This window comes from Salvelinus namaycush, chromosome 31, assembly GCF_016432855.1.
Source record: "Salvelinus namaycush isolate Seneca chromosome 31, SaNama_1.0, whole genome shotgun sequence".
Classification (NCBI taxonomy): Eukaryota; Metazoa; Chordata; class Actinopteri; order Salmoniformes; family Salmonidae; genus Salvelinus; species Salvelinus namaycush.
The window spans coordinates 42,306,912-42,331,048 of record NC_052337.1 but is presented as its reverse complement, the minus strand read 5'-3'; the positions used below and the strand labels follow the sequence as shown (position 1 = coordinate 42,331,048).

At 43.2% G+C, this 24,137-nt stretch overlaps 1 protein-coding gene across 1 annotated transcript in view; it reads right to left on the bottom strand.

Annotated features, from left to right (window-relative positions):
- Positions 1-1,395: 1,395 nt before the first annotated feature.
- The window catches only part of LOC120025968 (integrin alpha-1-like), a 69,152-nt gene continuing 46,410 nt past the window's right edge, over positions 1,396-24,137 (bottom strand). The window contains exons 11-30 of the mRNA XM_038970728.1: positions 22,236-22,380; positions 20,933-21,075; positions 20,329-20,472; positions 19,793-20,053; positions 19,372-19,502; positions 17,969-18,144; positions 17,568-17,713; positions 13,221-13,328; positions 11,716-11,792; positions 11,413-11,539; positions 10,715-10,795; positions 8,807-8,883; positions 8,605-8,694; positions 8,369-8,477; positions 5,681-5,794; positions 5,362-5,466; positions 5,078-5,182; positions 4,880-4,975; positions 4,666-4,779; positions 1,396-4,464 (exon numbers count right to left, since the gene is read on the bottom strand). Coding sequence (XP_038826656.1) covers positions 4,405-4,464; positions 4,666-4,779; positions 4,880-4,975; positions 5,078-5,182; positions 5,362-5,466; positions 5,681-5,794; positions 8,369-8,477; positions 8,605-8,694; positions 8,807-8,883; positions 10,715-10,795; positions 11,413-11,539; positions 11,716-11,792; positions 13,221-13,328; positions 17,568-17,713; positions 17,969-18,144; positions 19,372-19,502; positions 19,793-20,053; positions 20,329-20,472; positions 20,933-21,075; positions 22,236-22,380 — 2,409 coding nt within the window. The 3' untranslated portion in view covers positions 1,396-4,404. The remainder of the gene's footprint in view (positions 4,465-4,665; positions 4,780-4,879; positions 4,976-5,077; positions 5,183-5,361; positions 5,467-5,680; positions 5,795-8,368; positions 8,478-8,604; positions 8,695-8,806; positions 8,884-10,714; positions 10,796-11,412; positions 11,540-11,715; positions 11,793-13,220; positions 13,329-17,567; positions 17,714-17,968; positions 18,145-19,371; positions 19,503-19,792; positions 20,054-20,328; positions 20,473-20,932; positions 21,076-22,235; positions 22,381-24,137) is intronic.

The following is a 24,137-nucleotide window of genomic DNA, read 5'->3' as shown; positions in this document are numbered from 1 at the left end:
AAACCTGTTTGGACCTGAGTATCAGGGTGTGTTCGTTACAAATCCTCTACAGCAACTGACATACCATGAGACAATACCAGCCGCACTACAGTAACATTCTGACCCATACGTTTGATCTTAGGACAGTGACTGATACTGTACCCTTGGAGCTACCCTTCTGAGATAATACGGGTGTTGTTTACAATGTGTTTAAGATATTATTCATTGAACAAACTGTTGGTCTTCCCACTTCACATCAAAAGAGGATGAGAGACATAGTAAACAGTACTACTGGAGCCCCGAGGCAGAGCGGTAGTCAGGATTCTATCTCTCTCTTTCTCTCTCTCTCTCTGTCTCACACCACAGATGTGGTGTTATATACCTGACCCGAGACTGAGATAAATTAAACAGAACCACAGCTCTCCGCATTTACAGTAAAGTGGCAGGTTTCACAATAATATTGTCATATATTCCTGGAGGATGAAAACACAAACTGTGGGTGTTCGTCTGTCTGTCTGTCTGTCTGTCTGTCTGTCTGTCTGTCTGTCTGTCTGTCTGTCTGTCTGTCTGTCTGTCTGTCTGTCTGTCTGTCTGTCTGTCTGTCTGTCTGTCTGTCTGTCTGTCTGTCTGTCTGTCTGTCTGTCTGTCTGTCTGTCTGTCTGTCTGTCTGTCTGTCTGTCTGTCTGTCTGTCTGTCTGTCTGTCTGTCTGTCTGTCTGTCTGTCTGTCTGTCTGTCTGTCTGTCCGTCCGTCTATAGTTATTGTTCTTTATAAGACACAAACACCTAGAACACACAAGCATAATCATAATGGAAGCTGCCTTGCCCCTTTCCTTTCAATCTGAAACCATGAAGCCCATCCTGTGTGTGTAATGGGGTCAGTATGCCTGCATTGCCCGGACTGCCCACTGACTGTGAACAAGATCGAGCTGAAAGGATTAACTGATGTGTACAGTAATCCCAAACGCATGAGCAACCTGTCTGCAACAAAATAGCTGGCTTGCTGCCTGCCCTTCAGAGAGAAAACGTAGACTTTTTAGCACACAACAATAACTCACCCAAACATACACACGAACATGCAGCACGTATGCACGTATGCACGTATGCACGCACACAACTAACTCACCTGCTATGGCCTGCAATTATACTAATTCAGTCTTATGGCATGACTTAGGTCATTGATGTCCAACATTAAAAAAACAAGGCTTTATTTTTTTTTGCATAAGATCCTTGACAACATGTGCAATGCTTTCTAAATGATTTCAAATCTGTGCTAATGAGAGTACATACAGTATGACAAACCAGTGCATTAAGTGGACATTTCACAGCAGTGTGTATGACTGGACCATATCAGTCAGATGCAGTCTCAGCCCCCCCCCCCCCCCCCCCCCCCCCCCCCCTCCCTCCCTCCCTCCCTCCGTTAAAGTGGACTGAGACGATAGATCAGTGATCCTCAAACCTGCTCCTGGAGACTCAAAGTAATGCGGGTTGTTATCCAACCTTAGCGCCGTCACACCTGACACAACAATCTCTTGAGACAGACTGTTAACATGAATGTTATTAAATGTCCAATCGAGATGCCGGTCAGCACACGCAAATTTGGTTCTGGGTTCAAGAGTACGGGTACTGATTCAACTCATTCTGTAATCAACTCTTCAACACCTTCATCGGCTGACTCTGTCACTGCCGAGCTGTGACAAATAAGTTCTCCAGAAGGGGACAGGATGGAGGATCGCTGTGTTAACATGATCTTACACATTTGACAGACATTTGATCTTTATTACTTGTGCTTTCAAAAGTGATGAGTGAGCTGATGAGTGTCTCTTATATACAATACAACGTATGCAAAATATGGAAACAAAATGCAGATAGATTCAGGAGAATAAGCCAAGGTGCATAAATATCAAAAGGGGGGGGGGATGCAACTCACATTCACGAGTGTCACATGGTGAGGGTGATTTCAAACCTCTACCGGTCCATCATAGACTGTCATATCACCCCCGGTATGTGACCGTCAATCGCCTAGTTTCCAGATTTTGACCATCTTCATGACAAACGTCTTTTTGTTTCGGTGCTACTGTCAAATTAAGACATCAGGAATCAAGTTACACTCCACTGAGAGGCTTTCTGGATTACTGTATGTGACTGTAGGCTACCTCACGAATCAATCTCCCAGAAAAGAAAAGACAGAAAAGAAAGAAAGAGGAGCCAAAAAACTAAAATCTTAGCGGATGGATGCTAAATGAATCTAGTTCCAATACACATTTGTTGGACATTTTGATTTTGATCAAAATATAAGACCAATATTTTTATTTTAAAATACTATGTTTGTTTGTTTTATCTAATTCAGATGATGTCAAAGCTCCATATACTCCATATTATTAAGGCTGAACATACTCATTATACTATATACAGTACGTAGCACCTGAGAAACGTTGGAGCAAATTAGTTATTTTCTCTCTATTATTGACATATACAGTCTTAGATAAAAAGGTGCTAAGTAGAAGCATACAGGTTCTTCAGTTTGTCCCCATAGGGGAACCCCTTTTGGTGCTGGGTAGAACCCTTTGCCAAGAACCCCCTGTATATGGTTCTACCAATAACCATCTAAAGGTTCTTCCTAGAACATCTATGAATGGTTCTACCAAGAATCCTTTAATCTTTGGAGGGTTCTTCCTAGTACCCTTTATGAATGGTTCCACCAGCCTTATTAGCCTTCACCTTTAATTATTTATGACAATATATTACATATATCATAAGGCCTTTATTTCTTTAGTTATACCGGAACACAGTGGTGATAGGAATCTCCTGGTTTACATGCCACATCAGGCCTGCAAGTCACATTATGCTGGCTTGCAAAGGGATGTGTAATTCCTATTGGAATCCAGCCAGAGTTAGGATAGCCAACAAGTGGAATTATTAATCAGCCCCAACCTGCATTCAGAATGACTGCCAGGGTATGGAAGACTGAATACTGAGACTACCTCAATCATCTAAACTGGAACAACCATCCAAGTAACGGGTGCAATAAATCCAACAGATTGGATTAGTTTAGAAAACGGTATGTTATTTATCTTTGTGTGGTATAAAATGTATTAGCCAATCAATGTACATGCAAAAACAGGGATATTACAGTAAAAAAAAAAATGAAAATCTCCCTGCATGCTGGGAAATACTATATATGGCTATATGTATAACACTTCTTGCCTTTCTTCCATAAACGGTTCTTAGCATGTTAAAGGTTCTAGGTAGAAACCTTTGCCTTACAAATAACCCTTGTCTTCCGAAAAGGGTTCTTCTGATCAAAAATGGTTCTTGGTAAAAACCCTATCCCTCTGCAAGGAACCCTTTTGGAACCATTTTTTTCTAAGAGTGTAGGGCCTTGTTGATACAGTACATGCTGCATTTATGTCCATTTTATCTTAAATTCTAGGAATTATTGCAAACAACTTTATGTACAAGCGTTACATTCACTTACATTAACAGCACAATCAAATGTTTTCCTAATACTGTAAAGGTGCAATCTGTAAATTCTCTACCCCCATGTCGTGACAAGATGAATAAAAGTATTTATGTCAATAGCATCTATTCCTCCTCTTCTTTTATACAGAATATATTCTTTTGGTGGGTACACTCACATACACCTCTTTATTACTCGGAGGAACATTTTTGTTAAACATACAAAAAAAAATCGAACTTACAGATTGAGCTTGTAAGACTAGAACATTTTGAAAATGTCAGTGTGTCAAAAGCAAACATTCTGCTTAGAAGATGAGGAATGTGCCAAAATAGAATTAATAACACGTTTTATGATATACCATAGATTGACAGTGTTTCGTTAAAAGTATCAAACAACTAGGACACAGGATTCGAACCCATCGCAGATTGTCTGTGCAAACCCACCAGAGTTCACATGGACTTGGGCAACTTTGGTTTAATGCCATAGTCTGGGGTGTTTTTAGTGGTGTTGGGATGTTATAAGTAAACCTGAGAATGTTTTGTTCTGTTGTATAAAGCTGATGAGGTTGTGGCATCATATGATCAGTTCTGAGTCAGGATGCCATACATCTAGGTCTTCTGAAGTCTCTTCTAGCTTAGGTCCTTAAGGTCCAGGTCTTGGTACCCAAGTTGGATAGAAGGAAGACCACAGTGTACAAGTTCAATGTTTCCCAAGGCTTCTCTTTCCACTGAACCGAACCAAGTTGTTATTAAGACTGGTAGACCATGTTGTTCATATAGATGGGCCACATCACTTTCAGGTGAATGGGTTGGTGCAGAACCATAGATAAACTCTGGCTTTTCCTCTGACCTGATGGCATTCAGGTGAATGGGTTGGTGTGGTATTTCCTACGGTATCTCCTCTGACTGACCTGATAACAGACCTAAAGACAGTGGGGCACAGACAGACCTACAGGGTGGTGGAAGGGTTAATTCTTCATGTCCTCCTTCTCCATGTCCTCCATGGATTTTCTTTCGAAAAATCCAGCCTGGTAAACGGAGCAAAGAAGAAAACATGGAATACAATACAATTCAATCCAAGTCTGAAGTTTGATTTTTAAGTTGAATGGATTTGAAAGTGTGTCGCACACATGGCCACACATGTTGAACCTCTCTATAATGCAAGCCTGTGCTATGTTATCTCTTCCCGATTGACACAAGCAGACAGAAGGTTGTGAACACCCACATACCTTCCATAGGGCGAAGATGACCAGGGCCAGAATGAGAAGTCCTATTAGGATACTGACTATAATGATCCACAGCGGTATACCTCCCAAAGCCTCTTTAGACACCTGGATCTTCACCTGAGATAGAAACGAGAGTGTCACATGGCCCAGAAAACCGACAAAAGACAACAAGCAAACACATCAAATCACATGAAAACGGATAGGTCATTGCTCTCACATCTCTGGCGTTATTAGCGGTACTCAACATGAAGAGATCGGGGTTCTGGTTCTCCAAGGTGGCATGAACTATCATATGAAGACTGGTGAACTCTGCCTGCTCAGCAAAGAATTGAATCAGATGAGTGAATCGGAATCAGTCAAAAAACACAATCATTCAATCTTTCATTCAGTCAATCGATCGCTCCATTATACTCACTTTGATAAAGGTGGGCTTCCACACCCTGAAGGTAACAGTGACCTGGCTGTTGTTGACGTGGGGGATGGAGCAGTCAAATGACTTACATGGGTGGTCCTTACAGCCCTGCAAAGAAGAGGATACACACTGTGAGACACACGCACACACACACACACACACACACACACACACACACACACACACACACACACACACACACACACACACACACACACACACACACACACACACACACACACACACACACACACACACACACACACACACACACATTGTTGACTCACCACCAGGAAGTCACTGAGGGTCTCTTTTTTAAGGTTGAGAGTGTGGACATTGTTGTGGTTGATCTTTAAAGGGTTAATCAGATGGCCGGCATGGCATGTCACATCCTGTGGGAGACAGACAAGATCCGTCAACAAATCAATCATCAGTCAATCCATCACATTGGATCGAGTTGATCCACACCACTAAAATTCTGCAGTCTGGTTGACTTCACAGTGTGATTATCTGTTGACCGGCAGAGGACCCTGTGCAGAGTACAGATAGAAAGTCTACCTCTATGCTACAGCACATGTACCACAGGGAGAGAGAGAGAGGCCTTACCTGTGAGGAGGTGACGTGAGTCAGGTAAAGCAGGATGTTCTCTCTGGGTGAGAGGTACGGGTACTTCACCCGTAGCTTCAGAGGAGGAGTCGCCATATCCACATCCCTATTAATCTGGAGGTTAGAGATACGGTTTAATAGCGGGAGACGGGTTCACCCAGATTTCCCCACCCAAACTCATTCTCGTTTCAGGGGATAAATAATGTTGAGAAACTGGTCAATTATAATGAAGGATTTCTATGAGCAGCGTGACGTGAAATGGAGCTGTTAAATGATACGTAAAGTCTAAATCTGTCTTCTCTGCTCTGATATCTGCATGATCAGTCCTCAACACTCAAGTGTGTGGTTGTGAGTGTGTGTGCTGTTGTAGCCTATTTACTTGCACAAAGTCGGCATGAATTCAAAGTGCTGCATGCGACCACGCCATGCAAACAGCAAGTAGGCCTACTGGCTATACAGATCGTCGCTCCAAAAAAGATGGCCATAGCCTACATAGCCTATAACTAAACTTCCTCAACAAAATAGTGTGGTGACTTTGAGAGAACTTTGAGTTGATTCAATTGCAACAAGTACAAAAAGAAAATGTTATATTCACGTGTATATTTCTCCATTTACGGTGGTATAATCATGTTCGATTTTTTCCACTGGGATAATAGGCTATGCTTTTAAGTAGCACTTCCGGTTTGAACAGGAATACCGGGATGCCCAGTAATTTCATGCAATTTTCTCGGGAAAGAAAATTGCTAAATTCTCTGGAAAAAATATTAAACCCTAGTCAGAGAGAATCAGTAAAGTCACAGGTCTTTCAGTCACAATTGAAATCACATTTTAGTTTCTTCAAAAGCTGAGGGAACTCAGAATACGTGTCTTACTTTTGGGCACACCACTTGGCCATATCTAACCTGGTCTTAGTCTCTCACCAGACTCAGGGCGCTCCGGCTAACCTGGTCTTAGTCTCTCACCAGACTCAGGGCGCTCCGACTAACCTGGTCTTAGTCTCTCACCAGACTCAGGGCGCTCCGACTAACCTGGTCTTAGTCTCTCACCAGACTCAGGGCGCTCCGACTAACCTGGTCTTAGTCTCTCACCAGACTCAGGGCGCTCCGGCTAACCTGGTCTTAGTCTCTCACCCGACTCAGGGCGCTCCGACTAACCTGGTCTTAGTCTCTCACCAGACTCAGGGCGCTCCGACTGACCTGGTCTTAGTCTCTCACCAGACTCAGGGCGCTCCGACTGATCTGGTCTTAGTCTCTCACCAGACTCAGGGCGCTCCGACTAACCTGGTCTTAGTCTCTCACCAGACTCAGGGCGCTCCGGCTAACCTGGTCTTAGTCTCTCACCCGACTCAGGGCGCTCCGACTAACCTGGTCTTAGTCTCTCACCCGACTCAGTGCGCTCCGACTAACCTGGTTTTAGTCTCTCACCAGACTCAGGGCGCTCCGACTAACCTGGTCTTAGTCTCTCACCCGACTCAGGGCGCTCCGACTAACCTGGTCTTAGTCTCTCACCAGACTCAGGGCGCTCCGGCTAACCTGGTCTTAGTCTCTCACCAGACTCAGGGCGCTCCGGCTAACCTGGTCTTAGTCTCTCACCAGACTCAGGGCGCTCCGGCTAACCTGGTCTTAGTCTCTCACCAGACTCAGGGTGCTCCGGCTAACCTGGTCTTAGTCTCTCACCAGACTCAGGGCGCTCCGGCTAACCTGGTCTTAGTCTCTCACCAGACTCAGGGCGCTCCGACTAACCTGGTCTTAGTCTCTCACCAGACTCAGGGCGCTCCGACTAACCTGGTCTTAGTCTCTCACCAGACTCAGGGCGCTCCGGCTAACCTGGTCTTAGTCTCTCACCAGACTCAGGGCGCTCCGACTAACCTGGTCTTAGTCTCTCACCAGACTCAGGGCGCTCCGGCTAACCTGGTCTTAGTCTCTCACCAGACTCAGGGCGCTCCGACTAACCTGGTCTTAGTCTCTCACCAGACTCAGGGCGCTCCGACTAACCTGGTCTTAGTCTCTCACCCGACTCAGGGCGCTCCGGCTAACCAGGTTTCACTATAGTATGAAACATGGTATTTCCATCATCCACATCTATACCATGGTAAAAAATGAGGCAATACCATGGTGTTATTTAGGTGCAAGGCAATACCATCACACTTAAAAGCTAAAATCATGGTACATTTCCATGATTCAGATCTATACCGTGGTACAAATGATGCAGTACCATGGTAATAAGTGATACATAGATGTAACACCAAGGTAAATAGTAGTACCATGGTACATATTTGTAAGAGATGTCTTACTTTCTGGCCCACCACTTGCCCATATCTAAACAGGACGTAGTCTCTCACTAGACTCTGACTAACCATGTCTCACTAGAGTATGACTGGGATGATACTGTACGTATGTACTGTACCAGTCAAAAGTTTGGACACACCTAGGCATTCAAGGGATTTTCTTTAATTTGACTATTTCCTACATTGTAGAATAATAGTGAAGACATCAAAACTATGAAATAACACACATGGAATCATGTAGTAACCAAAAAAAAGTGTTAAACGAATCAAAATATATTTGAGATTTGAGATTCTTCAAAGTAGCCACCCTTTGCCTTGATGACAGCTTTGCACACTCTTGGCCTAGTAAAGATAAAGAAAAACTTTGTGTCCAAACTTTGGACCGGTGCTGCATGTCTTACCGTGTAGCTGATCTTGACCTCTTCTCCTATCACACTGGTGCCGTTGAAGACGCTGGGGTGCTGCTCTCCCTCTTTCACTATGACGTGGTCCTCCTTCATGTGCCTGTCACTGAGGGATGGAGGAACGAGAAAGGAGATGGAAAGATTTGGAAAATGGTCGAACTTTCATTCATTTTTTTTTTCATCTGTGAAAATAAGAATGTGTCGTGTGAGTTGCAGGCGCTGTCTGTACTCACGCTGTGAATCTAAGTCCAGCCTCGTACTTCACAGGGATGGAGATTTTCACAGAGTTGTCAAAAAGGGTGGTGTTCACTTCATCACTGTCACTGTAGTAAGGGGAACGCCACTGCATTAGAATGTTGACATTTCGATACCTCTTTGATCGCTCATATATTTGTTGTTGTTTTAGATTTCGTGTGACACCATGGCTTACTGTACCTGGTTGCAGTTACGTTGATCTGAATCTCCTTCCAGATATGTGCAGGGTTGACTTCAAACAGGATCTTAAAGACCTCCTGCAGAGAGAGAACAAGCAGACACATCAGTGGCCTGAAGTCCATAGTGAGTCTAATGGTATGAGAATAGATATGTATTATTGCAAAATTTGCACGGATTGTCTTATATATACAGTACCAGTCAAAAGTTTGGACACACCTACTCATTCCAGGGTTTTTCTTTATTTGTACTATTTTCTACATTGTAGAATAATAGTGAAGACATCAAAACTATGAAATAACACACATGGAATCATGTAGTGACCAAAATTGTTAAGCAAATAAAAATATATTTCATAGTTGAGATTCTCCAAAGTAGCCACCCTGCCTTGATGACAGCTTTACACACTCCTGGCATTCTCTCAACCAGCTTCATGCATTTCAATTAACAGGTGTGCCTTGTTAAAAGTTAACTTGTGGAATTTCTTTCCTTCTTAATGCGTTTGAGCCAATCAGTTGTGTTCTGACCAGGTCGGGGTGGTATACAGAAGATAGCTCTATTTGGTAAAAGACCAAGTCCACCTACTCTATGGCAAGAACAGCTCAAATAAGCAAAGAGAAACAATAGTCCATCATTACTTTAAGACATGAAGGTCTTAAAATGTGGAACATTTCAAAAACTTTTCAAAAACAGTCAAGCGCTATGATGAAACTGGCTCTCATGAGGACCGCCACAGGAAAGGAAGACCCAGAGTTACCTCTGCTGCAGAAGATAAGTTCATTAGAGTTACCAGTCTCAGAAATTGCAGCCCAAATAAATGCTTCACAGAGTTCAAGTAACAGACACATCTGAACATCAACTGTTCAGAGGAGACTATGTGAATCAAGCCTTCATGGTGGAATTGCTGCAAAGAATCCACTACTAAAGGACACTAATAATAAGAAGAGACTTGCTTGGGGCAAGAAACACGAGCATTAGAGCGGTGGAAATCTGTCCTTTGGTCTGATGAGTCCAAATTGGAGATTTTTGGTTCCAACCGTCGTGTCTTTGTGAGATGCAGAGTAGGTGAACGGATGATCTCCGCATGTGTGGTTCCCACCGTGAAGCATGGAGGAGGAGGTGTGATGGTGTGGGGGTGCTTTGCTGGTGACAATGTCTGTGATTTATTTAGAATTTAAGGCACACTTAACCATCATTGCTACCACAGCATTCTGCAGCGATACGCTACGCCATCCCATCTGGTTGGCGCTTAGTGGGACTATCATTTGTTTTTCAACAGGACAATGACCCAACACACCTCTAGGCTGTGTAAGGGCTTTTTCACATAGAAGGAGAGTGATGTAATGCTGCATCAGATGACCTGGCCTCCACAATCACTCGATCTCAACCCAATTGAGATGGTTTGGGATGAGTTGAACTGGAGAATGAAAGAAAAGCAGCCAACACATGCTCAGCATATGTGGGAACTCCTTCATGACTGTTAGAAAAGCTTTCCTCATGAAGCTGGTTGAGAGAATGCCAAGAGTGTGCAAAACTGTCATCAAGGCAAATGGTGTCTACGTTGAAGAATCCCAAAAATATATTTTGATTTGTTTAACACCTTTTTGGTTACTACATGATTCCATATGTGGTATTTCATAGTTATGATGTATTCACTATTATTCTACAAGGTAGAAAATAGTAAAAATAAAGAAAAACCTTTGAATGTGTAAGTGTGTCCAATCTTTTGACTGGTACTATATATTTACAAAAAAATATATGGAGGATTGGAAATGATGCAGACAATTACATTGATGGAAGCTACAATCTATCTGCAATATTAAAGCTGATCTACCCCCTAATTGTTTTTAATCAATAAAAATATATAATTTTTTAAATAAATAAAAATATAATAATAAGGAAACGTCTTACCTCTACATTGCTTTTGAGGAATGGATATCCCACAGCACACTCAACTTTGGTATTATTTAGACTGCAGTCTTTTTCTTTGGGCTGAGGAGCAAAGGGAGAGATGTCAAAACATACTGACAGAAATTATGACTGTGAAATGAAATTTGGATGTTCAAGACAGTAGAAGTTGAACGAACTGCAAAAATCACTGAAGCTGGAGACTAGTATCTCCCTCACTAGCTTTAAAGCACCAGCTGTCAGAGCAGCTCACAGATCACTGCACCTGTACATAGCCCATCTGTAAACAGCCCATCCAACTACCTCATCCCCATACTGTATTTATTTATTTATCTTGCTCCTTTGCACCTCCAGTATCTTTACTTGCACATTCATCTTCTGCACATCTACCATTCCAGTGTTTAATTGCTATATTGTAATTACTTCGCCACCATGGCCTATTTATTGCCTTAACTCCCTTATCTTACCTCATTTGCACTCACTGTATATAGACTTTTTGTTTTCTTTTTTTCTACTGTATGTTTGTTTATTCCATGTGTGACTGTGTTGTTGTATGTGTCGAACTGCTATGCTTTATCTTGGCCAGGTCGCAGTTGCAAATGAGAACTTGTTCTCAACTAGCCTACCTGGTTAAATAAAGGTGATAAAAAAATAAATATATAAAATTACACAACTGTTATAAAGACAGAGAGGAACCTCACCTCGACCTTGACGTAGTTAATGTTTTCAGTAAAGCTCAGCATAACTTTGGTGTTGTAAGCATTGTCTTTTCTGTTTCTAGTGGTGATCAGAACGTGGAACTTCTCCTTGTTCGCTTTGATCACAAGACTGCAAAGAATAGGAAAGTTACTACCGCAGCAGGGTAAATGTAATTTGGGCATTTCAATTGAAGCAACACAAGGGGGCGCCAAAGTACAATACAAGGGCAACATAACTGCTACTGAACTGTCACATAACCGTTGTCAGTTTGATGGACTGAAGGAACACAATCATTGTGATAATACCTTTGTATACTTGGCACAGCCTTCAGCGATAGGTCAGCTATGCACTTGTCATCGGTCCCACAGTCCACCAAAGGAATCTGAATGACATGTGCATGGTTACAAGAAATATAAACTGTGTACAAGACAGAACTAGCAAGAAAGCAGTCAAAAACAAATTCACTTGGTTAGTAGTTGCATCAAGAGACAGTGAATTGTCTGTGTCCTTGTTTGTTTTTGACTGAGTAGCATGTCGTAACAGAGACACTGTATATAACAGTGGAGGCTGCTGAGGGGAGGACGGCTCATAAAAATGGCTGGAAAGGAGAGAATGGAATGGCATCAAACACATGGAAACCATGTTTGACGTAATTGATACCATTCCACTCATTTCGCTCCAGCCATTACCACGAGCCCGTCCTCCCTAATTAAGGTAGCACCAACCTCCTGTGGTTGACGAGATGGTATTGTCTCCGCCCTAATAATAGGAGTCGTCCCAAAGACGGGAAGGCAGGTGGTCAGCTTATCGGTCAGCTTATCGGTCAGTTTATCGGTCAGTTTATCGGTCAGCTTATCGGTCAGCTTATCGGTCAGCTTATCGGTCAGTTTATCGGTCAGCTTATCGGTCAGCTTATCGGTCAGTTTATCGGTCAGCTTATCGGTCAGCTTATCGGTCAGTTTATCGGTCAGTTTATCGGTCACCTTATCGGTCACCTTATCGGTCAGTTTACCAGACAGCTTATCGGTCCGCTTATCTGTGTATTCCTGTGTGGACAGATGTTGACGGGAGTGGACCCTCTCACTTCACCACTTCCTCTCTGGTTGTACTGAGAGTGGTGCGGTGTGTTGATAGCATGAGAACTCAGGCCTGAGATCACGTGCTAACTTTGCTAAACAGACATGTAACTTGGATGTAATCACACTCTGTTTTGTGTTGAGGAATTTGAAATCCCTGTTCTACCACGACGTTATTATCCAGCTACATGTTTTGGCTCTCCGTCCGTCTGGCAAATAGCTCATAAGAACTATGTGTGTGTGGGAGCTCCACTATGGAACCAGGATAACTGCCTGTCAGTGTTTTAAAGCTTATAAGCCTCTCATATGAACTAGTGAAGGATGGAGGACAGCTGTTGCTGATGATAAGTGCTGCAGAGAGCATGACTGCATGACTGTGTAAAGTACTGATTACTGACTTCTCTGCTCACACATTGCATATTCACCACTGTATTATGTGATAGCTGAGGTATAATCCAATCAGTAAGGTAGGAAATCAATGTGTGCACACATGTTAGCAAATGAGGGCCTCTAGTGGCTAAAGAGGGAAGCAAGTCAAGGTATACAAAATTCATGGCAAGCCAAAAGTTACTGGTGTGTGTGTGTGTGTGTGTGTGTGTGTGTGTGTGTGTGTGTGTGTGTGTGTGTGTGTGTGTGTGTGTGTGTGTGTGTGTGTGTGTGTGTGTGTGTGTGTGTGTGTGTGTGTGTGTGTGTGTGTGTGTGTGTTAAATCTGGCGCAGTGTGGTTCATTTTACCGTTTTGTTAAGTGACGTTGGTAGATTTCCATCCAGGACGGGACCCGTGTCCTCAGCCAGGCCAAACTCTAGGGAGACCATGATTGGGTCTCTGAAGTCCAATTTAGCCTAAAGGGGGTACGGGCTAATGTAATTACATGCACAATGTATCCAGGGGCATCACGCACCGTCTATTTTAGAGGGTGCGTGATGTAGGTGAGGAGGGAGGGGTGGTGGTTGGAGAATCCGGGATAATTTGGCATTTTTCAAACATCTGAAACAGCTTTTCCTGTAAGCTAGAGACATAATCATTATGCCTCATTCTATGTAAAAAAAATCTATTTCTCTACATAAGTTATCTAAGTATCCTCTTTATACCTGTTCATTTGTCATTTTAATGATCATTTCTAAAGTCTAGCAACATTTCCAGCAGGCATGTCAGCTAAGATAGTTAGAAAAGCTAATCTAACTTGATCGATAGCCTGAAATGGCTTGGTGGCTAGTTATGAGGTTGGGAGATTGGGAACCTATCTATCTGGCTAGCTAAAGCTAACTTCATGAAATTGCTAGGTGGCTAGCATTACAGAGAAGCAACTAAATATTTTTGGTTGATTTATTCATCGAGAAGGAAACAAGAGGCTACGTAGCTTGATCCAATTCATTTACAAACATACCTCCTGCGCTTCACCGGCTGCTAAACATCGAATCAAACGCTGCGTGTGTCACTCCACACTCTCTCTCCTCCTCCACTGAAGATACTGTATGCACTAGAGCAGGGATGGGCATCTTTGATGGGGGTAGGGGCCACCAAAAATCTGAACTCATCATGAGGGGCCGCAGTAGACTAGCAGGTCTGTGTACCCACATCCATAGCCACATATGCAGTCAGAGCTGGCCCTAGCCTTTTGGGTGGCCCTAAGTGAAATGTTGTTGGGGGGACCCTCCCAACAACTTGCATTCAAAACATTTTAGCAACCTCCTTCCTGACAGCGGAGAGTTTTAATTTCCTGTACTTCTATCGGCACCCTCCAACCATCCACCAGCTCGCCCTCATTCCCTCTCTCTTTCTCTCTTCTCTTTTGTCTCTCTTTCAAAGTCCTCTACTCTCTCAAATATGCATCTCTACCCCTCTCTCTCTAACATGCCTATCCTCCCTCTATCTCATCCACTTTCTCTTTCTCCTATTTCTCTCCCTCCCTCTTTCACTCTCACTTTCTTACGCTTATCTCTCACCCGCTCTCCCTCTACCCCTCTCTTCGTCTCGCTCTCCCCTCCATCTCCTCCTCTCCCTACCTCTCTCTCTTCACCTCCCCTCTCTCTCTCTCTCTCTCGCTCCCTTTCTCAGAGGTTCTGCGGGTAGTTTAACAGTCATCGTCAGGGCATTCTCTTCACCTTGCTTTGATCAGTAAAAGCTCTGGTTCTGGTTCCCATTACAGTCAAGGTCTTCTGTCATTTAAAAGCTCTCTTCTTTTCATCTGGCCTCCTTACTAAAACCTTATAATGTACAACTATCTGACACAAAACAACCAATAGAACAATTAACAATCAATGTAAAGTGAATCTATTTCTAGGCCACTTTTAAGCTGAAATGTGTGTATGTACAGTAATAGGCATTTTGTAAAAGTGGTTGTTTTCCTGAAAATGCTTTCCCTTTGATCAAAGGAGGGAGATCTTTCTCCACTTTCATGTTACGAGCGTTCCTACCCAACCTGGACTCAGGGATAGACGTAACATAGTAAATGTAAACTGTATCCCTCCACTTGGTATAATATGTTACGAATTACAATTTGTATGATATGTTACGAATTGCAATTCGTACAATAAGTTATGAATTTGCAAAACGTATGATATGTTCAGAATTCCACATTGTTGTGGTTAACATTAGCTTGGTGGCTAACATTAGCTAGGCTAGAGATTAGGGTTAGGAGTTAAGGTTAGGGATTAAGGTTAGGGTTAGGAGTTAGGGTTAGGGGTTAGGGAAAGGGTTAGCTAACATGCTAAGTAGTTGCAAAGTAGCCAATTAGCTAAAATACTAAAGTTGTCTGTGATGTGACTCGAACACGCAACCTTTGGGTTGCTAGACTTTTGCATTATACGCCCACACATCCATCTTCCCCGACCAACTTCCTTCCTTTCATTTTTGACTTAACTTCTTATGGCTGCAGGGACAGTATTGAGTAGCTTGGATGAAAGGTGCCCAGAGGTGCCTATAGTAAACTGCCTGCTCCTCAGTCCTAGTTGCTAATATATGCATATTATTATTAGTATTGGATAGAAAACACTCTGAAGTTTTAAAACTGTTTGAATGATGTCTGTGAGTATAACAGAACTCATATAGCAGGCAAAAACCTGAGAAGAAATCCAAACAGGAAGTGGGAAATCTGAGATTGGTCGATTTTCAACCCAGCCCCTATTGAATACACAGTGGGATCTGGATCAGTTTGCACTTCCTACGGCTTCCACTAGATGTCAACAGTCTGTAGAACCTTGTCTGATGCCTCTACTGTGAAGTGGGGCCAAAGGAGACAGGAATGAGTCAGGTCTACCATGACCTGACCATGCTCTGACCATGCGCGTTCACATGAGAGGGAGCTCTGTTCCATCGCACATCTGAAGTCAATGGAATTCTCCGGTTGGAACGTTATTGAAGATTTATGTTAAAAACATTCTAAAGATTGATTCAATACATCGTTTGACATGTTTCTACTGACTGTTACGGAACTTTTTGACATTTCGTCTGCTTTTAGTGAACGCGCTTCCTGACTTTGGATTTGTTTACCAAACACGCTAACAAAAATAGCTATTTGGACATAAATGATGTACATTACCGAACAAAACAAACATTTCTTGTGGAAGTGGGAGTCCTGGGAGTGCATTCCGACGAAGATCAGCAAAGGTAAGTGAAGATTTATAATAATATTTATGAGTTTTGTTGACTGCACAATTTGGCGGGTAACTGTATGGCTTCCTTTTGTGGCTGAACGCTGTTCTCAGATTATTGAATATTGTGCTTTTGCCGTAAAGCTTTTTGAAATCTGACACAGCGGTTGCATTAAGAACAAGTGTATCTTTAATTCTATGTAAAACATGTATCTTTCATCAAAGTTTATGATGAGTATTTATGTTATTTGACGTGGCTCTCTGCAATTTCTCCTAATATTTTGGAGGCATTTCTGAACATGGCGCCAATGTAAACTGATGTTTTTGGATATAAATATGAACTTTATTGAACAAAACATATATGTATTGTGTAACATGAAGTCCTATGAGTGTCATCTGATGAAGATCATCAAAGGTTAGGGATTCATTTTATCTCTATTTCTGCTTTTTGTGACTCCTGTCTTTGGCTGGAAAAATGGCTGTGTTTTTCTGTGATTTTGCGGTGACCTAACATAATCGTTTCTGGTGCTTTCGCTGTAAAGCCTATTTGAAATCGGACACTTTGGTGGGATTAACAACCAGATTACCTTTAAAATGGTATAAGATACATGTATGTTTGAGGAATTTTAATAATGAGATTTCTGTTGTTTGAATTTGGCGCCCTGCACTTTCACTGGCTGTTGTCATATCGATCCCGTTAACGGGATTGCAGCCATAAGAATTAAGTAACCTTCCGTCTTATGTAACCATACCAAATGTACACTTTTAGCCCTTTTTTCTATCTAGAACCTTAAAGGGTTCTTCGGCTTTCCCCATAGGAAAATCCTTCGAAAAACCCTTTTTGGTTGAACCCCCAAAAGGGGTTCTACATGGAACAAAAAAGGCTTCTACCTGGAACCAAAAAGGTTCTACCTGGAACCAAAAAGGGTTCTCCTATGGGGACAGCCGAAGAACCCTTCTGGAACCCTTTTTTCCTAAGAGTGTAACATAGGTGAATCACAGATTTACGTTTAATATGTTACGTCTTTGAGGCTAGGCTGTCCTACAATGAATAAATACCAGAGCATCTAGGCTCCATACTATACATCCATCCACTACATCCACTAGCCAGTCTCTTGAGGAGGTCTACTGAGATACTAATGGTCCTTTAGGCTGGGCCCAAATCTGTTTGTGCTGTTTTGCCCAAATGTAATGGTCATTATCATGCCAAACATATGATAGTTGATACGAGTTGGCTATAAAGCATAAAAAGTTCTGGAACCAGGCTGATTACGGTAAGGCACTTGTCTTTCCCCTCTCTAGTTCAAAATCTGCAACCAGTAACCGATTTAGCAATGTTCTACTAAACTATGTAAGAAAATGTGTTTTTCTATGGGGCTGTTATCTTTCTCTCTCCATCTCCCCCCCTCTCTCTCTCTCACTCCCGTCTGCCTCTCTTTCTCTCTCTCTCCATGTTGACCAGGCTGGGTGAGGAAGGATTTTACTTGCCTTCATGGCGAATAAATGCTCCACACACAGATTGTCTATGATCTTGGCGGTGGCCTGGGCCTTCCTCTCACTTCTCTCGTCTATGTTGACAAACGCAGCCCTCGACTTCGCCCTCAGAGAGTCCAGTGTCAAGCTGTACTTAATGGCTGAAACACAACAAACACTAGTCATGATTAGGGTTGCAAAATTCCAGTAGCTTTCCCAAAATGCCTAGTTTTTCTATAAATCCTGGTTAGGGTTAGCTACAGCAACCTCAAAATAAAAGCTTTCTATTTTACTCCTTTTTACTGTTCTTATCGAGAGTCCGCTTTAATCGTTGCATATTATTGAAGGAGGTTTACACTGTAAACATGTAAACATACTGTATGAAATGAAAGGAAAGGGGTTGATCAGACTCTCACCTGTGCCCAAGTTAGTGTCATCCTTCTCAGACTTGACGCTGTAGCTAAAGCAGACCCTGGTCTTCACGCACGCAGTTTCCCTCCCGCCCAACATACAGCCTTTAGAGGGCTGCTGTAGGTTGATCTTGCTCGGGTCAAAGGTCATGTTGGCATAAAGCTCAGCAACATCCTTGGACCTGGATGACAAACACCAGATTTATGCAGCGTTCAAAAACAACTGGGAACTCTGGAAAAATAATGACGTCAGTGATCTTCAGGTCGGAAAGTCGGAGCTCGAGAAATAGGCCCGAGTTCCCGACTTGGAATTCCGAGTTGGGTGACCGGTCAAATCGATTTATCCCAGTCGGTGCACATTTTTCTCCTCGTTCCCAGTTGTTTTGAACGCACTGAAGTTGGAGATTTCCCAGTTCCCAGGTGTTTTGAACGCACTGAAGTTGGAGATTTCCCAGTTCCCAGGTGTTTCGAACACGGCATTAGCACATGGAACTGGCACATTCAAGTTACAAAAGTGAATTACCTGTGAATTAAACTGAATAAATACACGTTTCCAAAAAAGGAAAACAGCAGAAGCCAAAAGGTATACTGCTTCCATTCCTTTTAAGTAACCCCCAAATAGAACATACGAAGCACATTATTCGTGTCTTCGTGAAAAGATGTTTGCGACCGTGCTCTAAACCACATCGCGGGCCATGGCAGCTCTACAAAGGAATCCATTATGACGGAGGTCACTGGTTTCCGTGGCGTAACTGAGTTCTACAGCTGCAGTATCAAACTGTTAGCGCCACAGTTAGGTCCACTGACATGGACGCTCTGGAATTAGGGAGTGACTCTCCAACGGTCTACAGCCGCGCTCTGTTAAGCAGAGGTCCAAGAGCCCAGGAGGAAGAGCTGCCAAATCATGTTTTAAAATCTTTGCCTGCTGGGATTTGGAGTTTTTCACACAGCCCTGGTCGGCCCTGGTCAGCTAGGCTCGTTCCAGCAGAAACTGAGTGGGTGGGAGGGCCCCCATCCAGAAACCCCCTGGATGGGGGCCCTGTGGTGTGTAGAGAACTCAACTCCGTTATATGAGACGAGAGGAAAGGAGTGAAGAGGGTTCAACTCCATGAACTCTATGAGGAGAGGAGGGCCAGGGGGTTTGAACATAGAGAGGAGGGGGTTGTTGGTTCAAATCCCGAGAGGGACACAGCTGTGTAAACCAGAGTGACAGTCTTTGATAGATGAGCTAAAGATATAATAATAAAGTTATGTGAGATGAGATGAGGTTACTGCTATTACTAATAGTTCAAGTGGAGTGCTAGAGTGTGAGTGTGTGTGTGTGTTCCTGCTTACATGCGCTTACTGTATATCCGTGTGCGGCATGCATTTTATGTTTGACTCTAAACGCAGAAGCACTGAACACTCACCAGAACAGAGAAGCGCCTCCCAGACCTCCGATGGTAACGTCTATGATTCCATCTCCGTTCAGGTCCATGACTCCATGGATTGACTGGCCAAAGAACTTAGTCTTCACCCCGTCTCCAGGACCTGGAATACGCTGAAACCACACCAGCACACACACATTCAGAGGGCTAACAGGAAAACCTCTACGGTATCTACTGTAACTGCATATGTACTGCAGAGTGTCCATACACAAACCACTATCCCACACATTGATTACAGATGAGGACCAGTGGTGGCTGGTGGAGGGAGAAATCTGAGGATATGGTTCACATGTGTTCCATTCATTCCATTCCTGCCATTAGAATGAGCCCGTCCTTTGACTTCTGGTGACACCAGCCTCCACAGATGGGAACAGTCGGACCACATGGTCTTTTCTTTCTTCACCTGGACGTATTTCTCCTTGATAGTCTTCTTGGCTCCGTGGTAGATGTAGACGGCTCCTCTGTGGTCATTCTCGAACGGTGCCCCGATGGCCACGTCCCGGTTCCCGTCCAGGTCCAGGTCGCTGACCTCTGCGATGGCGGTGCCGAAACGGGCGCCACACGGGTCATTCTTACTAACGTCGGTGCAGCCATGGGAGTGGGCCGAGGTACAACACGTCTGGTTGTCTGGCTTCAGCGTGGCCTGGTGTTCAAACATGCCCTTCTGGAGGTGTGGGGTGGGGTGATGAAGAGAGAGAGAGAGAGAGAGAGAAAGAAGGAAGGAAGAGGGGAGAGAAATGTTTATTGAGCATCATCAGACCCTCGTTCTAATCCATATCATCTTTTTCTAATGAGACTTCGTATTGTAACAGACAAATATCCCTGAAGTGTGATCTCCAACTAGATAGTTGCATTCACTTATTAACCTTCACGGTAATTCATTTTCATTGAACTTAATTTACTATGACAGGTCAAAGACACAAACAGTATACCACATACCTCATTGAGTTTGTAAACGTACACCTGTCCCTGTTCCTCCCTCTCTGGGCCCATGTACATAGGAGCTCCCACCAGCAGGATGTCTGTGTATGAGTCCTGGTCAACATCAACCGTCTGGAGCACGCTTCCAAAGTAGGATCCAATCTACAGGAGACAGACAGAATCCATAGAACGGGCGTAGAACTTCTAATCCTGGATTATATATTCTATGGTTTCAAACTACATTATAACCACTCAACCGTAAATCCAAATACATGCTTTAATATAACCTAGCCTCTTCTGAATTCCATGCTCAAAATTAAGTGGAAATACTGTATGATCTAATGCCTTGACATAAGTGAACTCTTGTGAATTCCAGAAATTAGAGTACTTTATTTTCTGCTCACTTTGCAGTATCTCATTTCTATCTAATGCATACCAATGATGTCCTAAAACTATTTTTTGTTGTATTGGTTAAAAAATGTATAGTCTCTTCCCACATCCGCTGTGTCTAACCACATAACCCATATGCGTTTGACAAAGCAACTACAGTACATAACGTAAAGATGTTGCTTGTAATGATGGTGGTGTAAGATTGATGAAGGATGGGTTGAGGATTGGTCACCTGCTCTCCTTTCAGCACTTGTGTGACTCTGATGTGTTTCCCATCCAGTTTGTACACAATGACTCTGCCTGTGTGGTTGTACCGCGGTGCTCCCGTGATATACAATACACCATTAGGGGTTGATGCCGACTGCACATCATAACCTGCACGGTGGGCAGATACAAACACACACACGCGCACACACACACACACACACACACACACACACACACACACACACACACACACACACACACACACACACACACACACACACACACACACACACACACACACACACACACACACACACACGAGCAGTTCATGACCACAGCATAAGGACACACTGTCTCTATTAGAGGGTTATTTGAGTACATTGGTCTCCTGGCATTAGTTTAGTTTAGTCTCATTGCTAAGAGGAAGCAGTAAAACACTGGAGAACAGAGAGGAGTGTGTGTGTGCATGTGCCTGCATGAGTGTGTGTGCGTGGTTTCGTTTTTCTGAAGAACACTGTACCACAGACAGTTCATATGTCAGACAGACATACTCAGTGTTTGTGTTTGTCTGGTCTGAAACGAACAGCCACCCAGATTGTTCTCCGTGACACCTTTATTAAATAACATTATTCTTTAATCCCACACAGCGTCTTCCCTACAGCCCGTAAAAGGTAGTATGAGGGGAGATGTAGGCTACTGTAAGCCCTGTGGGTCTGTTATTTCAGTTAGAGTATAAGCATAGTTGCGTCCCAAATGGCACCCTATACCCTGCATAGTGCACTACTCTTAACTAGAGCCCTACGGGACCTGGTCAACAAAAATAAGGTGTAGTATAGAGGGAATAGGGTGCGAGTTGGGACGTAGACCATGTTTCTGTCTATTGTAGAGTAATGGGGCTGGTAGTCCACCATGCTACACTGGGCTGTTTATACAGGAGCTGGAAGGCACTAAGGACTTAGCCCACTGTCCAGTTTCCAAAGTGTCAGTACAGGTTGTTATTGTACAGGTTGTCATTGTACCGTAATCTAAATAAGAAGCTGTTCTTCTTAACTGTCTTCAATTGAAATATATACATATATATTTTCCCTTGAGGGAATGCCATGTGTGGAGTGGCTCATATTAAACAGTAGGTCTAGACTTACACGTAGATAACTACAGCAACAGAGGACAGGGCAGGAATTCAACGTCATAAAACAGCCATGTATGGTTAAATAAAGGTTTAAAAGGTCAATAAATACAGTGTAATCCATGCGGGTGGTTTGTGTGGTCGGGTCTGGACTTTATCCAAGTATCCCACCAGGCTGTGTGTGTGTGTCGTTTGTACTTACCCACATACCCTGCCAGGCTCTCCTTCCTCTCGTCCAGGGGGTCATGGAAGTCTGCGTTTAGGGGAACCATGGTACCCTGGTCTGTGTGCATCACTACTGTCCCGTTCCACTCATACGCCCCCACTGCTCCCAGCATCACACCCTCCTATGAATGAATAAAGGAATTGTATTTAACTATAAAAAAACATTTGCCTCAGCCATGTGAGTACAACAATATGTACAATATCTGTCTTTTCAATAATCCTGTTTTTTGAAACCTACACACCTGTGACAGACATAATTTTGTGTTAAGGACTATAATAACATGTATTTATAAAGCCCTTTTCACATCAGCAGATGTCACAAAGTGCTTATAGAGAAACCCAGCCTAAAACCCCAAATAGCAAGAAATGCAGATGTAGCATGGGGGCTAGGAGAAACTCCCTAGAAAGGCAGGAACCTAGGAAGAAACCTAGAGACGAACCAGGCTCTGAGGAGTGGCCAGTCCTCTTCTGGCTGTGCCAGGTGGAGATTATAAGAGTTCATGGCCATTAAGGCCAGATCGTTCTTCAAGATGTTAAAACGTTCATAGATGACCAGCAGGGTCAAATAATAATCAGTGGTTGTAGAGGGTGCAATTAGTCAGCACCTAAGGAGTAAATGGCAGTTGGCTTTTCATAGCCGAGCATTCAGAGGTCGAGACAGCAGGTGTGGTAGAGAGGGAGGGAGAGAGAGAGGGGGGAGAGAGAGAGAGGGCCGAAAAAAGCAGGTCCGGACAAGAGCACATTGTTCCCAATACAACAATGCATACATAAGAAAATGAAAGAGTCAGATGAGACAACAGCTCATACTAGACAGCTCATCTCCTATCTTTGTAATGTCGTCTTCTGTGACAGCATGGGCAGTGACATTAAGGGCCTCCATCCAACTCTTCGGGACAATTATGCTACAGCACAGGAAACAGGAAGAGACCCCCCCAGGAAGTGGAAAAGTCTCATTTGAGTGAAGGCTGAACAGACCAGTGACCACAGTGAGAAAGACCACTGTCACAATGCACTGTGTCAAGTAGCCGTTTCCCCCACAGAACACGAAGAAGAAGACCCTGTTTCATGAATACAGGAAGACAGGAGAGGGTAAAGTATTTCACAAGATGGAAATGGGTCGTTCCGCGAAATAAGTGCCTTTTGCGTCCATTTGTTTTAATATGGTGAAACTATTCCTTAAAAAATGTTTTTCAAAAGAAACAGTGAACATCTAATAGTCAATTCAGTAAAAGCAGGTGTTTTGTGGTGGAAAACTGAGCAGGTTGAAAATAACATGTTGACCCTGTTGCCCATAGATAAACAGGCTACGAATGTTTTAACGGTCACATTTTTTTTGTGTGAAGCTTGCATTCAATTGTCACCCTCTGTTGCACACAATAAGCTTCCATTAGCACTGTCACAAGGGGATTTATGGCTGATTTAATAAGAAATTGTCGACCCTTTTACAGTCAACCTTGTTACTTTATTTGGCACTTAATATGCACTTACTATAGTCTTTTTTTAAATTTTACCTTTTCAGATGGGAAAACATGTTTTTAATTAAGTTAAACATGTGTTCTTTCTGACAGAATGTAAAAATGAGGTGAAACAAAACATTTAGGTAGAACCCTTTTGGTTCCAGGTAGAACCCTTTCCACCAAAAAGGGTTCTCCTATGGGGACAACCGAATAACCCTTTTGGAACCCTTTTTTGCAAGAGTGTAGAGCATGTTCACTCCAACTCATCTACAGAGGGGAAATGTCTGATGAGTGCACATAAGGTTTGTGAGAAAAAAAAGTTTTTTGTTTGTTCAAAGTGAACATCCTCTCACGAAAAAGACTTCTCTTGTTAGTTCTCCTCTCCCCCACAGCACAGGTCTCTCTGGGCTGAGAGAAGAGAG